The sequence below is a fragment of the Salvelinus fontinalis genome, chromosome 23, assembly GCF_029448725.1.
Source record: "Salvelinus fontinalis isolate EN_2023a chromosome 23, ASM2944872v1, whole genome shotgun sequence".
Classification (NCBI taxonomy): Eukaryota; Metazoa; Chordata; class Actinopteri; order Salmoniformes; family Salmonidae; genus Salvelinus; species Salvelinus fontinalis.
This window is the reverse complement of record NC_074687.1, coordinates 7,982,664-7,998,739: the sequence shown is the minus strand read 5'-3', so window position 1 is coordinate 7,998,739 and position 16,076 is coordinate 7,982,664. Positions and strand designations below refer to the sequence as shown.

General features: G+C 43.2%; 1 protein-coding gene across 1 annotated transcript in view; it reads right to left on the bottom strand.

The window, feature by feature from the left end:
- Positions 1–1,009: 1,009 nt before the first annotated feature.
- LOC129820812 (FHF complex subunit HOOK interacting protein 1B-like) overlaps positions 1,010–16,076 on the bottom strand; it is a gene marked incomplete in the record, with an annotated part of 81,671 nt that continues 66,604 nt past the window's right edge. The window contains 3 exon segments of the mRNA XM_055877796.1: positions 1,010–1,704; positions 6,561–6,726; positions 9,612–9,790. Of these exon segments, the coding sequence (XP_055733771.1) occupies positions 1,400–1,704; positions 6,561–6,726; positions 9,612–9,790 (650 nt within the window).

Genomic DNA, 16,076 nt, shown 5'->3' with positions numbered 1-16,076 from the left:
ATGGCAACACCAGAACATAAACACACCTTTCCCATGGCAACACCAGAACAGAAACACACCTTTCCCATGGCAACACCAGAACATAAACACACCTTTCCCATGGCAACACCAGGTGCAGGCCTGACAACTGACTGGATATTGTTCCTCTGAGAAGGGAGACACTCTAATACATGCACCTCTCACACACACACACACACACACACACACACACACACACACACACACACACACACACACACACACACACGTTGAGATTTTGCCACTCCCACATGGCATTGATATGTCTTAAAAAGGTTTCATTTAGAAAATAAATAATACAATTCAATTGAAAATAATAATGATAAAACATGAACACGTTTTCCAGTACAGTTACAGGGGGTGAGGATCTCTGTCCTCTGGTCTCCTCACCCATCCCTCCCTTCTTGTTAAATCTCCAACGCTGAGGTGATGCGTTTTAAAACACAAAACAAAAAAATGTGTCTTCTTGAGATGCTCCGAGCCCATTGGCCAATTACCTTCCTGTTGTGTCCACTACAGTCGATATGTCCAATCAGAACTGGGTTTCAGGAGATTACTCATCAGTTTCATCGTTCTGTAAACTCTGTACCGAACAGCGAAATGAAATTTGGGGGACTTTTTGTTGTTGTTGCTGTCGCCTAATTTCCTAAAAGACGGAAGCTTTAACCCTTGTTCTCCTTTAAGAGGGTACATGTCTAATGAGCACAATTTACTAAAAAGAGAGGAGAGTGGATAGAGCTGACTCAGCACCACGTACCCATGTACACTACAGACCACCCTCCAAAATCTACACATGTACTGAGAGTTAGCGTTTATAGTATATATCCACCTAAATATTATTTACATGATATGCACAGAATCATAACAGAAGAGTCGTGTAGTCTCTCCCCTAATACTCTTTCACATATAGCAATTGCAATTCCCTTCTTGATTTCTCATTGTCCGAATTAACCTTGTCGTCCCCCCCCCCCCCCCCCCCCCCCCTCCCTCCCTCTTGTCTCTTCCCTGCAGCACTCAGCCCTGTCAGTGCTCCCCTCTGCCCCCTGCAGGCGGGAGGGGGTAAAACGGTAGCTGGACCGAGGAAAGAACCCACATCCACAAAGCGTCTCAGAGGAGGAGTGCCTGTCTAGGACCTGTCCATATATGATCTAAAAGTTTCAAACGGAAGCTACTCTTGAGATGCTTTGTGGACATGGGCCCAGACATTGCCAGGAACACATTCCATCATAGATATAAATGCTGGGGAAAGAAATGGCGTCAGCCAATGCTTTTCAATCAATGACGGAGAGTCTGCAAGACCACACATTGGGAGGATGGTGTAGAATTGGGATGCAGAATTTGGGAGCATCACTCCTTAGGAAGGGTATGGAGACAGACAGCATCACTCCTCAGTGTCGTGGCTCTGGAGAAAGGGCATGGAGACAGCGTGCTCCTGGGCCAGAGCGGCCAGCTCCTTGAGGAACTCAGAGAAGATGACTGCGCAGTAGACAGCGTTCTTCACCCTCAGAGCCTCCGCCTGCTTCTCCAGCCCCGACGCCCCAGTCCCGCCCCGGAACAGGGCACTGTGCAGCGATTGGCCGCCGTCTCGTACGTGGGCCAGGGCAAGCTGGGCGGCGTGGCGTGCCCGCGTGGGGCTGTTGGTGTGACGCATGATCAGGTCCCCTAGCGAAGGTTTCCGGCTCTTCACTGAAAAGGAGACAGCAACACACAGCATAGCAAGTGTTAGGATAGGACAGGTAGACTGGCAACAGACAGACAGGACAGGTGGCCCATTTGAAACAGGTCCATTATGTCCGCTATAAACAGGTCCGTTAAGCCCGTTATAAATAGGTCCGTTTTTAAAACAGGTCAGTTTTTTCAGTTTAAAACAGGTCCGTTATGTCAGTTTAAAACAGGTCCGTTATGTCAGTTTAAAACAGGTCCGTTATGTCAGTTTAAAACAGGTCCGTTGTGTCAGTTTAAAAACAGGTCCGTTGTGTCAGTTTAAAAACAGGTCCGTTGTGTCAGTTTAAAAACAGGTCCGTTGTGTCAGTTTAAAAACAGGTCCGTTGTGTCAGTTTAAAAACAGGTCCGTTGTGTCAGTTTAAAAACAGGTCCGTTGTGTCAGTTTAAAACAGGTCCGTTGTGTCAGTTTAAAAACAGGTCCGTTGTGTCAGTTTAAAAACAGGTCCGTTGTGTCAGTTTAAAAACAGGTCCGTTGTGTCAGTTTAAAAACAGGTCCGTTGTGTCAGTTTAAAACAGGTCCGTTTAAAACAGGTCCGTTGTGTCAGTTTAAAACAGGTCCGTTTAAAACAGGTCCGTTGTGTCAGTTTAAAACAGGTCCGTTTAAAACAGGTCCGTTGTGTCAGTTTAAAACAGGTCCGTTGTGTCAGTTTAAAACAGGTCCGTTGTGTCAGTTTAAAACAGGTCCGTTGTGTCAGTTTAAAACAGGTCCGTTATGTCAGTTTAAAACAGGTCCGTTATGTCAGTTTAAAACAGGTCCGTTGTGTCAGTTTAAAAACAGGTCCGTTGTGTCAGTTTAAAAACAGGTCCGTTGTGTCAGTTTAAAAACAGGTCCGTTGTGTCAGTTTAAAAACAGGTCCGTTGTGTCAGTTTAAAAACAGGTCCGTTGTGTCAGTTTAAAAACAGGTCCGTTGTGTCAGTTTAAAACAGGTCCGTTGTGTCAGTTTAAAAACAGGTCCGTTGTGTCAGTTTAAAAACAGGTCCGTTGTGTCAGTTTAAAAACAGGTCCGTTGTGTCAGTTTAAAAACAGGTCCGTTGTGTCAGTTTAAAACAGGTCCGTTTAAAACAGGTCCGTTGTGTCAGTTTAAAACAGGTCCGTTTAAAACAGGTCCGTTGTGTCAGTTTAAAACAGGTCCGTTGTGTCAGTTTAAAACAGGTCCGTTGTGTCAGTTTAAAACAGGTCCGTTGTGTCAGTTTAAAACAGGTCCGTTGTGTCAGTTTAAAACAGGTCCGTTGTGTCAGTTTAAAACAGGTCCGTTGTGTCAGTTTAAAACAGGTCCGTTGTGTCCGTTTAAAACAGGTCCGTTGTGTCCGTTTAAAACAGGTCCGTTGTGTCAGTTTAAAACAGGTCCGTTGTGTCCGTTTAAAACAGGTCCGTTGTGTCCGTTTAAAACAGGTCCGTTGTGTCCGTTTAAAACAGGTCCGTTGTGTCCGTTTAAAACAGGTCCGTTGTGTCCGTTTAAAACAGGTCCGTTGTGTCCGTTTAAAACAGGTCCGTTGTGTCCGTTTAAAACAGGTCCGTTGTGTCCGTTTAAAACAGGTCCGTTGTGTCCGTTTAAAACAGGTCCGTTGTGTCCGTTTAAAACAGGTCCGTTGTGTCCGTTTAAAACAGGTCCGTTGTGTCCGTTTAAAACAGGTCCGTTGTGTCCGTTTAAAACAGGTCCGTTGTGTCCGTTTAAAACAGGTCCGTTGTGTCCGTTTAAAACAGGTCCGTTGTGTCCGTTTAAAACAGGTCCGTTGTGTCCGTTTAAAACAGGTCCGTTGTGTCCGTTTAAAACAGGTCCGTTGTGTCCGTTTAAAACAGGTCCGTTGTGTCCGTTTAAAACAGGTCCGTTGTGTCCGTTTAAAACAGGTCCGTTGTGTCCGTTTAAAACAGGTCCGTTGTGTCCGTTTAAAACAGGTCCGTTGTGTCCGTTTAAAACAGGTCCGTTGTGTCAGTTTAAAACAGGTCCGTTGTGTCAGTTTAAAACAGGTCCGTTGTGTCAGTTTAAAACAGGTCCGTTGTGTCAGTTTAAAACAGGTCCGTTGTGTCAGTTTAAAACAGGTCCGTTGTGTCAGTTTAAAACAGGTCCGTTGTGTCAGTTTAAAACAGGTCCGTTGTGTCAGTTTAAAACAGGTCCGTTGTGTCAGTTTAAAACAGGTCCGTTGTGTCAGTTTAAAACAGGTCCGTTGTGTCCGTTTAAAACAGGTCCGTTGTGTCCGTTTAAAACAGGTCCGTTGTGTCCGTTTAAAACAGGTCCGTTGTGTCCGTTTAAAACAGGTCCGTTGTGTCCGTTTAAAACAGGTCCGTTGTGTCCGTTTAAAACAGGTCCGTTGTGTCCGTTTAAAACAGGTCCGTTGTGTCCGTTTAAAACAGGTCCGTTGTGTCCGTTTAAAACAGGTCCGTTGTGTCCGTTTAAAACAGGTCCGTTGTGTCCGTTTAAAACAGGTCCGTTGTGTCAGTTTAAAACAGGTCCGTTGTGTCAGTTTAAAACAGGTCCGTTGTGTCAGTTTAAAACAGGTCCGTTGTGTCAGTTTAAAACAGGTCCGTTGTGTCAGTTTAAAACAGGTCCGTTGTGTCAGTTTAAAACAGGTCCGTTGTGTCAGTTTAAAACAGGTCCGTTGTGTCAGTTTAAAACAGGTCCGTTGTGTCAGTTTAAAACAGGTCCGTTGTGTCCGTTTAAAACAGGTCCGTTGTGTCAGTTTAAAACAGGTCCGTTATGTCCGTTAAAAACAAGTCCGTTGTGTCAGTTTAAAACAGGTCAGTTTAAAACAGGTCCGTTAAGTCCGTTAAAAACAGGTCAGTTTAAAACAGGTCCGTTGTGTCCGTTAAAAACAAGTCCGTTATGTCCGTTAAAAACAGGTCCGTTATGTCCGTTAAAAACAGGTCCGTTATGTCCGTTAAAAACAGGTCCGTTGTGTCGGTTTAAAACAGGTCCGTTATGTCAGTTTAAAACAGGCCCGTTATGTCAGTTTAAAACAGGTCCGTTATGTCAGTTTAAAACAGGTCAGTTTAAAACAGGTCCGTTAAAAACAGGTCAGTTCAAAACAGGTCCGTTACGTCAGTTTAAACCTCTAAAACGTGCAGATATAGACATGGGTACATATTAGGTGCCTTGTCAATAGTGTGTGTGCTTGTTAATGTGGCCAGAACACAGTTCCAGACTGGTTCACTAGAGGCAGTGATGATGTAATGACCCGTGTCAGATGACCAGCTACACCACCCAGGCTGACTGCTGCAGCCACACCTAACCAGAGCCATCCAGACAGTAGCAGCCAAACCAGAACCATCCAGACAGTAGCAGCCAAACCAGAACCATCCAGACAGTAGCAGCCAAACCAGAACCATCCAGACAGTAGCAGCCAAACCAGAACCATCCAGACAGTAGCAGCCAAACCAGAACCATCCAGACAGTAGCAGCCAAACCAGAACCATCAAGACAGTAGCAGCCAAACCAGAACCACCCAGACAGTAGCAGCCAAACCAGAACCATCCAGACAGTAGCAGCCAAACCAGAACCACCCAGACAGTAGCAGCCAAACCAGAACCATCCAGACAGTAGCAGCCAAACCAGAACCATCCAGACAGTAGCAGCCAAACCAGAACCATCCAGACAGTAGCAGCTAAACCAGAACTATCCAGACAGTAGCAGCCAAACCAGAACCATCCAGACAGTAGCAGCCAAACCAGAACCATCCAGACAGTAGCAGCCAAACCAGAACCACCCAGACAGTAGCAGCTAAACCAGAACCATCCAGACAGTAGCAGCTAAACCAGAACCATCCAGACAGTAGCAGCCAAAGCAGAACCATCCAGACAGTAGCAGCCAAAGCAGAACCATCCAGACAGTAGCAGTCAAACCAGAACCATCCAGACAGTAGCAGCCAAACCAGAACTATCCAGACAGTAGCAGCCAAACCAGAACCATCCAGACAGTAGCAGCCAAACCAGAACCATCCAGACAGTAGCAGCCAAAGCAGAACCATCCAGACAGTAGCAGCTAAACCAGAACCATCCAGACAGTAGCAGCCAAACCAGAACCATCCAGACAGTAGCAGCCAAACCAGAACCATCCAGACAGTAGCAGCTAAACCAGAACCATCCAGACAGTAGCAGCCAAACCAGAACCATCCAGACAGTAGCAGCCAAACCAGAACCATCCAGACAGTAGCAGCCAAACCAGAACTATCCAGACAGTAGCAGCCAAACCAGAACCATCCAGACAGTAGCAGCCAAACCAGAACCATCCAGACAGTAGCAGCCAAACCAGAACTATCCAGACAGTAGCAGCCAAACCAGAACTATACAGACAGTAGCAGCCAAACCAGAACCATCAAGACAGTAGCAGCTAAACCAGAACCATCCAGACAGTAGCAGCCAAACCAGAACCATCCAGACAGTAGCAGCCAAACCAGAACTATACAGACAGTAGCAGCCAAACCAGAACCATCAAGACAGTAGCAGCTAAACCAGAACCATCCAGACAGTAGCAGCCAAACCAGAACCATCCAGACAGTAGCAGCCAAACCAGAACCATCAAGACAGTAGCAGCTAAACCAGAACCATCCAGACAGTAGCAGCCAAAGCAGAACCATCCAGACAGTAGCAGCCAAAGCAGAACCATCCAGACACCCTCCCTGCTGCTGCCTACCCAATTCCATTCAACCCAGTAACCCTGTGAACAGATGGCACAATTCCCACAAATCAACTACAACACAGCCTCTGCATTATTCATTCTCTCTAGCTTTCCAATGGGCTACTACACGCTGTGTGTGTGTGTGTGTGTGTGTGTGTGTGTGTGTGTGTGTGTGTGTGTGTGTCTGGTGTGTGTCCCTCTCACCCAGGGAATCAGAGCGTCGCAGTGTGGGTACCCCCATGGGGGAAGAGTCAGCCCAGTCCACTTTGCCCCTGGCAACCAGGTACCGCTGGGCTTTCCTCAGCATGGCAGGGAAGTCCTCATGGGACGCTGCAAACACCTCAATGCGATTCTTTACTGAGCCCAGAACCTGAGGCAGGGGAGAGAGGGAGAGGGGGGGGGGGGGAGTGGGGAGTGGGAAGCGAGAAGGAAGGGGAGGGAGAGAAGAGAGAGGAGGAAGGGGGGAGAGGGAAGATAGGAGGGAGGGCAGAGAGGGAAGAGAGGAGAGAGAGAAGAGAGAAAGGAGAGAGAAGAGAAGAGAGGAGAGAGAGAAGAGAGAAAGGAGAGAGAAGAGAAGAGAGGAGAGAGAGAAGAGAGAAAGGAGAGAGAGAAGGCAGGGAAGAGAGAGAGAAGAGAGGAGAGAGGGCAGAGAGGGAAGAGAGAGGAGAGAGGGCAGAGAGGGAAGAGAGAGGAGAGAGAGAAGGCAGGGGAGAAAGGGGGGGGCAGAGAGGGAAGAGAGAGGAGAGAGAGAATGCAGGGGAGAGAGAAGAGAGGGGGGGGCAGAGAGGGAAGAGAGAGAATGCAGGGGAGAGAGGGGGAAGAGAAGAGGAAGGGGAGAGAGAAGACAGAGCAGGCAGGGGAGGGAGAGAGAAGAGAGGAGAGAGGGCAGAGAGGGAAGAGAGAGGAGAGAGGGCAGAGAGGGAAGAGAGAGGAGAGAGAGAAGGCAGGGGAGAAAGGGGGGGGCAGAGAGGGAAGAGAGAGGAGAGAGAGAATGCAGGGGAGAGAGAAGAGAGGGGGGGGCAGAGAGGGAAGAGAGAGAATGCAGGGGAGAGAGGGGGAAGAGAAGAGGAAGGGGAGAGAGAAGACAGAGCAGGCAGGGGAGGGAGATGGGAGGGAGGAGACAGGGGAGTGAGGAGAAAGGGAGATAGTAAGTCATCTGATCATTACAAAAAACATACAGCCATATGGCTTCAAGCTATTCTGACATACAGTGCATTCAGAAAAGTATTCAGACCCTTTGAACTTTTCCACATTTTGTTACGTTACAGCCTTATTCTAAAATGGATTACACTAATTGTTTTCCTCATCAATCTACACACAATACCCCATAATGACATCACTATACCCCATAATGACATCACAATACCCCATAATGACAAAGCAAAGAAGGTTTTGCAAATTTCTAAAAAATAAATAAATAGAAATACCTTATTTACATAAGTATTCAGACCCTTTACGATGAGACTCGAAATTGAGCTCAGGTGCATCCTGTTTCCATTGATCATCCTTGAGATGTTATACAACTTGATTGGAGTCCACCTGTGGTTAATTCAATTGATTGGACATAATTTGGAACGGCACACACCTGTCTATATAAGGTCCCACAGTTGACAGTGCATGTCAGAGTAAAAACCAAGCCAGGATTGTGACGAGGCACAGATCTGGGGAACGGTACCAAACAAATTCTGCAGCATTGAAGGTCCCTAAGAACACAGTGGCCTCCGTCATTCTTAAATGGAATAAGTTTGGAATCACCAAGACTCTTCTTCCTAGAGCTTCCCCAAACTGAGCAATCGGGGCAGAAGGGCCTTTGTCAGGGAGGTTACCAAGAACCTGATGGTCACTCTGAAAGACCTCTAGAGATCCTCTGTGGAGATGGGAGAACCTTCGAGAAGGACAACCATCTCTGCAGCACTCCACCAATCAGGACTTTATGCTGAAGTGGCCAGACGGAAGCCACTCCTCAGTAAAAGGTACATGACAGCTGTGAATTTGCCAAAAGGCACCTAAAGGACTCTCAGAGCATGAGAAACAAGATTCTCTGGTCTGATGAAACCGAGATTTGAACCCAATCGAACCCATCTCTGGAGAGACCTAAAAACAGCGTCTTCCAACCTGACAGACCCTGAGAGGATCTGCAGAGAAGAATGGGAGAAACTCCCCAATACAGGTGTGTCAAGCTTGTAGCGTCACATCCAAGAAGACCCGAGGCTGTAATCAATGCCAAAGGTGCTTCAACAAAGTACTGAGTAAAGGGTCTGAATACTTACGTAAATGTGATATTTCAGATTTTTATTTTATATATACATTTGCAAACATGTCTAAAAACCTGTTTTTGCTTTATCATTATGGGGTATTGTATTTAGATTGAGTGGGGGGACGACACAATTGAATCCATTTTAGAATAAGGCTGTAATGTAACAAAATGTGGAAAATGTCAAGGGGTCTGAATACTTTCCAAATGCACTGTATAAACAGTCCATTGAGAGAGCAGAAGAGGGCAGAGGAGAAAGTGGTCAGCATTTGAAGGGAACAGAGCGAAGATGAGTGACGGAGGACAGCAGAGGACAGCCAGGTGATGTTAGGGCAAGAGATTAGAAGAGATGGGCAACTGACCCATGTGGCAGAACATGGTCGTTTACAAGATGACAACTACTTAGTAAACATCACATAACCCCTCTATGTCTGCCTGGAAATACAGTGATGTCTTCCTACCTGTATGAGACGTTCTACCAGACCAGGGACACAGCGATGTCTTCCTACCTGTATGAGACGTTCTACCAGACCAGGAACACAGCGATGTCTTCCTACCTGTATGAGACGTTCTACCAGACCAGGAACACAGCGATGTCTTCCTACCTGTATGAGAGACTTTCTACCAGACCAGGAACACAGCGATGTCTTCCTACCTGCATGAGAGACTTTCTACCAGACCAGGGACACAGCGATGTCTTCCTATCTGTATGAGACGTTCTACCAGACCAGGAACACAGTGATGTCTTCCTACCTGTATGAGAGACTTTCTACCAGACCAGGAACACAGCGATGTCTTCCTACCTGTATGAGAGACTTTCTACCAGACCAGGAACACAGTGATGTCTTCCTACCTGTATGAGAGACTTTCTACCAGACCAGGAACACAGCGATGTCTTCCTACCTGTATGAGACGTTCTACCAGACCAGGAACACAGCGATGTCTTCCTACCTGCATGAGAGACTTTCTACCAGACCAGGAACACAGCGATGTCTTCCTACCTGTATGAGAGACTTGACGCTGGGCTGGAACACCATGTTAGTGTTGAGGAGGAAGGATCGGAGCAGGGGCTGAGGGTAGCAGGCTAGCTGGCACAGGATCCCTGTCAGCAAGATGTTCACATACAAAGAGTTCTGGAGCATGTTCTCCAGCTTGGCAAACAGAACCACCATAAACGGACCTGACGGGGGAGGGAGAGAACGTGAGAACGGCGGGAGAGGGTACACCAGCACACTACCGGAAAGCTAGATCCAACATGAAAAAACAGGCAACACGAAATACCAAAGGAAGCAGCAGTCAGTATTAATTTACTGTGTCACACCAAACAGTCAGTGTTAATTTACTGTGTCACACCAAACAGTCAGTGTTAATTTACTGTGTCACACCAAACAGTCAGTATTAATTTACTGTGTCACACCAAACAGTCAGTGTTAATTTACTGTGTCACACCAAACAGTCAGTGTTAATTTACTGTGTCACACCAAACAGTCAGTGTTAATTTACTGTGTCACACCAAACAGTCAGTGTTAATTTACTGTGTCACACCAAACAGTCAGTGTTAATTTACTGTGTCACACCAAACAGTCAGTGTTAATTTACTGTGTCACACCAAACAGTCAGTGTTAATTTACTGTGTCACACCAAACAGTCAGTGTTAATTTACTGTGTCACACCAAACAGTCAGTGTTAATTTACTGTGTCACACCAAACAGTCAGTGTTAATTTACTGTGTCACACCAAACAGTCAGTGTTAATTTACTGTGTCACACCAAACAGTCAGTGTTAATTTACTGTGTCACACCAAACAGTCAGTGTTAATTTACTGTGTCACACCAAACAGTCAGTGTTAATTTACTGTGTCACACCAAACAGCCAGTGTTAATTTACTGTGTCACACCAAACAGTCAGTGTTAATTTACTGTGTCACACCAAACAGTCAGTGTTAATTTACTGTGTCACACCAAACAGTCAGTGTTAATTTACTGTGTCACACCAAACAGTCAGTGTTAATTTACTGTGTCACACCAAACAGTCAGTGTTAATTTACTGTGTCACACCAAACAGTCAGTGTTAATTTACTGTGTCACACCAAACAGTCAGTGTTAATTTACTGTGTCACACCAAACAGTCAGTATTAATTTACTGTGTCACACCAAACAGTCAGTATTAATTTACTGTGTCACACCAAACAGTCAGTATTAATTTACTGTGTCACACCAAACAGTCAGTGTTAATTTACTGTGTCACACCAAACAGTCAGTGTTAATTTACTGTGTCACACCAAACAGTCAGTGTTAATTTACTGTGTCACACCAAACAGTCAGTGTTAATTTACTGTGTCACACCAAACAGTCAGTGTTAATTTACTGTGTCACACCAAACAGTCAGTGTTAATTTACTGTGTCACACCAAACAGTCAGTGTTAATTTACTGTGTCACACCAAACAGTCAGTAATAATTTACTGTGTCACACCAAACAGTCAGTGTTAATTTACTGTGTCACACCAAACAGTCAGTATTAATTTACTGTGTCACACCAAACACCAAACAGTCAGTATTAATTTACTGTGTCACACCAAACAGTCAGTATTAATTTACTGTGTCACACCAATCAGTCAGTATTAATTTACTGTGTCACACCAAACAGTCAGTATTAATTTACTGTGTCACACCAAACAGTCAGTATTAATTTACTGTGTCACACCAAACAGTCAGTATTAATTTACTGTGTCACACCAAACAGTCAGTATTAATTTACTGTGTCACACCAAACACCAAACAGTCAGTATTAATTTACTGTGTCACACCAAACAGTCAGTATTAATGTACTGTGTCACACCAAACAGTCAGTATTAATTTACTGTGTCACACCAAACAGTCAGTATTAATTTACTGTGTCACACCAAACAGTCAGTATTAATTTAATGTGTCACACCAAACAGTCAGTGTTAATTTACTGTGTCACACCAAACAGTCAGTAATAATTTACTGTGTCACACCAAACAGTCAGAAATAATTTACTGTGTCACACCAAACAGTCAGTAATAATTTACTGTGTCACACCAAACAGTCAGTATTAATGTACTGTGTCACACCAAACAGTCAGTATTAATTTACTGTGTCACACCAAACAGTCAGTATTAATTTACTGTGTCACACCAAACAGTCAGTATTAATTTACTGTGTCACACCAAACAGTCAGTATTAATTTACTGTGTCACACCAAACAGTCAGTGTTAATTTACTGTGTCACACCAAACAGTCAGTGTTAATTTACTGTGTCACACCAAACAGTCAGTGTTAATTTACTGTGTCACACCAAACAGTCAGTGTTAATTTACTGTGTCACACCAAACAGTCAGTATTAATTTACTGTGTCACAACAAACAGTCAGTATTAATTTACTGTGTCACACCAAACAGTCAGTAATAATTTACTGTGTCACACCAAACAGCCAGTATTAATTTACTGTGTCACACCAAACAGCCAGTATTAATTTACTGTGTCACACCAAACAGTCAGTATTAATTTACTGTGTCACACCAAACAGTCAGTATTAATTTACTGTGTCACACCAAACAGTCAGTGTTAATTTACTGTGTCACACCAAACAGTCAGTATTAATGTACTGTGTCACACCAAACAGTCAGTATTAATTTACTGTGTCACACCAAACAGTCAGTATTAATGTACTGTGTCACACCAAACAGTCAGTATTAATGTACTGTGTCACACCAAACAGTCAGTATTAATTTACTGTGTCACACCAAACATCAAACAGTCAGTATTAATTTACTGTGTCACACCAAACAGTCAGTGTTAATTTACTGTGTCACACCAAACAGTCAGTATTAATTTACTGTGTCACACCAAACAGTCAGTGTTAATTTACTGTGTCACACCAAACAGTCAGTGTTAATTTACTGTGTCACACCAAACAGTCAGTATTAATTTACTGTGTCACACCAAACAGTCAGTATTAATTTAATGTGTCACACCAAACAGTCAGTGTTAATTTACTGTGTCACACCAAACAGTCAGTAATAATTTACTGTGTCACACCAAACAGTCAGTAATAATTTACTGTGTCACACCAAACAGTCAGTAATAATTTACTGTGTCACACCAAACAGTCAGTAATAATTTACTGTGTCACACCAAACAGTCAGTATTAATGTACTGTGTCACACCAAACAGTCAGTATTAATTTACTGTGTCACACCAAACAGTCAGTATTAATTTACTGTGTCACACCAAACAGTCAGTATTAATGTACTGTGTCACACCAAACAGTCAGTATTAATGTACTGTGTCACACCAAACAGTCAGTATTAATTTACTGTGTCACACCAAACAGTCAGTATTAATGTACTGTGTCACACCAAACAGTCAGTATTAATGTACTGTGTCACACCAAACAGTCAGTATTAATGTACTGTGTCACACCAAACAGTCAGTATTAATGTACTGTGTCACACCAAACAGTCAGTATTAATTTACTGTGTCACACCAAACAGTCAGTATTAATTTACTGTGTCACACCAAACAGTCAGTAATAATTTACTGTGTCACACCAAACACCATACAGTCCAGCATTTAAAAAATAACTAACTAATACCACCTGGTGCGCTAACTAAAATAAATATAAAACCCACATTAAAAGTCAAACAATTGAGCATCCTCCAACATCAATCAATATCCTCCAACATCAATCAACATCCTCCAACATCAATCAACATCCTCCAACATCAATCAATATCCTCCAACATCAATCAATATCCTCCAACATCAATCAATATCCTCCAACATCAATCAATATCCTCCAACATCAATCAACATCCTCCAACATCAATCAACATCCTCCAACATCAATCAACATCCTCCAACATCAATCAACATCCTCCAACATCAATCAACATCCTCCAACATCAATCAATATCCTCCAATCAATATCCTCCAATCAATATCCTCCAACATCAATCAATATCCTCCAACATCAATCAATATCCTCCAACATCAATCAATATCCTCCAACATCAATCAACATCCTCCAACATCAATCAACATCCTCCAACATCAATCAACACCCTCCAACACCCTCCAACATCCTCCAACATCAATCAACATCCTCCAACATCAATCAACATCCTCCAACATCAATCAACATCCTCCAACATCAATCAACATCCTCCAACATCAATCAACATCCTCCAACATCAATCAACATCCTCCAACATCAATCAACATCCTCCAACATCAATCAACATCCTCCAACATCAATCAACATCCTCCAACATCAATCAACATCCTCCAACATCAATCAACATCCTCCAACATCAATCAACATCCTCCAACATCAATCAACATCCTCCAACATCAATCAACATCCTCCAACATCAATCAACATCCTCCAACATCAATCAACATCCTCCAACATCAATCAACATCCTCCAACATCAATCAACATCCTCCAACATCAATCAACATCCTCCAATCAATATCCTCCAATCAATATCCTCCAACATCAATCAATATCCTCCAACATCAATCAATATCCTCCAACATCAATCAATATCCTCCAACATCAATCAATATCCTCCAACATCAATCAATATCCTCCAACATCAATCAACATCCCTCCAACATCAATCAACATCCCTCCAACATCAATCAACATCCTCCAACATCAATCAACATCCTCCAACATCAATCAACATCCTCCAACATCAATCAACATCCTCCAACATCAATCAACATCCTCCAACATCAATCAACATCCTCCAACATCAATCAACATCCTCCAACATCAATCAATATCCTCCAACATCAATCAACATCCTCCAACATCAATCAACATCCTCCAACATCAATCAACATCCTCCAACATCAATCAACATCCTCCAACATCAATCAACATCTTCCAACATCAATCAACATCCTCCAACATCAATCAACATCTTCCAACATCAATCAACATCCTCCAATCAATATCCTCCAACATCAATCAATATCCTCCAACATCAATCAATATCCTCCAACATCAATCAATATCCTCCAACATCAATCAACATCCTCCAACATCAATCAACATCCTCCAACATCAACCAACATCCTCCAACATCAATCAACATCCTCCAACATCAACCAACATCCTCCAACATCAATCAACATCCTCCAACATCAATCAACATCCTCCAACATCAATCAACATCCTCCAACATCAATCAACATCCTCCAACATCAATCAACATCCTCCAACATCAATCAACATCCTCCAACATCAATCAACATCCTCCAACATCAATCAACATCCTCCAACATCAATCAATATCCTCCAATCAATATCCTCCAATCAATATCCTCCAATCAATATCCTCCAATCAATATCCTCCAACATCAATCAATATCCTCCAACATCAATCAATATCCTCCAACATCAATCAATATCCTCCAACATCAATCAATATCCTCCAACATCAATCAATATCCTCCAATCAATATTCTCCAACATCATTATCCTCCAACATCAATATCCTCCAACATCCATCAATATCCTCCAACATCAATCAATATCCTCCAACATCAATCAATATCCTCCAACATCAATCAATATCCTCCAACATCAATCAATATCCTCCAACATCAATCAATATCCTCCAACATCAATCAATATCCTCCAACATCAATCAATATCCTCCAACATCAATCAATATCCTCCAACATCAATCAATATCCTCCAACATCAATCAATATCCTCCAACATCAATCAACATCCTCCAACATCAATCAACATCCTCCAACATCAATCAACACCCTCCAACACCCTCCAACATCCTCCAACATCAATCAACATCCTCCAACATCAATCAACATCCTCCAACATCAATCAACATCCTCCAACATCAATCAACATCCTCCAACATCAATCAACATCCTCCAACATCAATCAACATCCTCCAACATCAATCAACATCCTCCAACATCAATCAACATCCTCCAACATCAATCAACATCCTCCAACATCAATCAACATCCTCCAACATCAATCAACATCCTCCAACATCAATCAACATCCTCCAACATCAATCAACATCCTCCAACATCAATCAACATCCTCCAACATCAATCAACATCCTCCAACATCAATCAACATCCTCCAACATCAATCAACATCCTCCAACATCAATCAACATCCTCCAACATCAATCAACATCCTCCAATCAATATCCTCCAATCAATATCCTCCAACATCAATCAATATCCTCCAACATCAATCAATATCCTCCAACATCAATCAATATCCTCCAACATCAATCAATATCCTCCAACATCAATCAATATCCTCCAACATCAATCAACATCCCTCCAACATCAATCAACATCCCTCCAACATCAATCAACATCCTCCAACATCAATCAACATCCTCCAACATCAATCAACATCCTCCAACATCAATCAACATCCT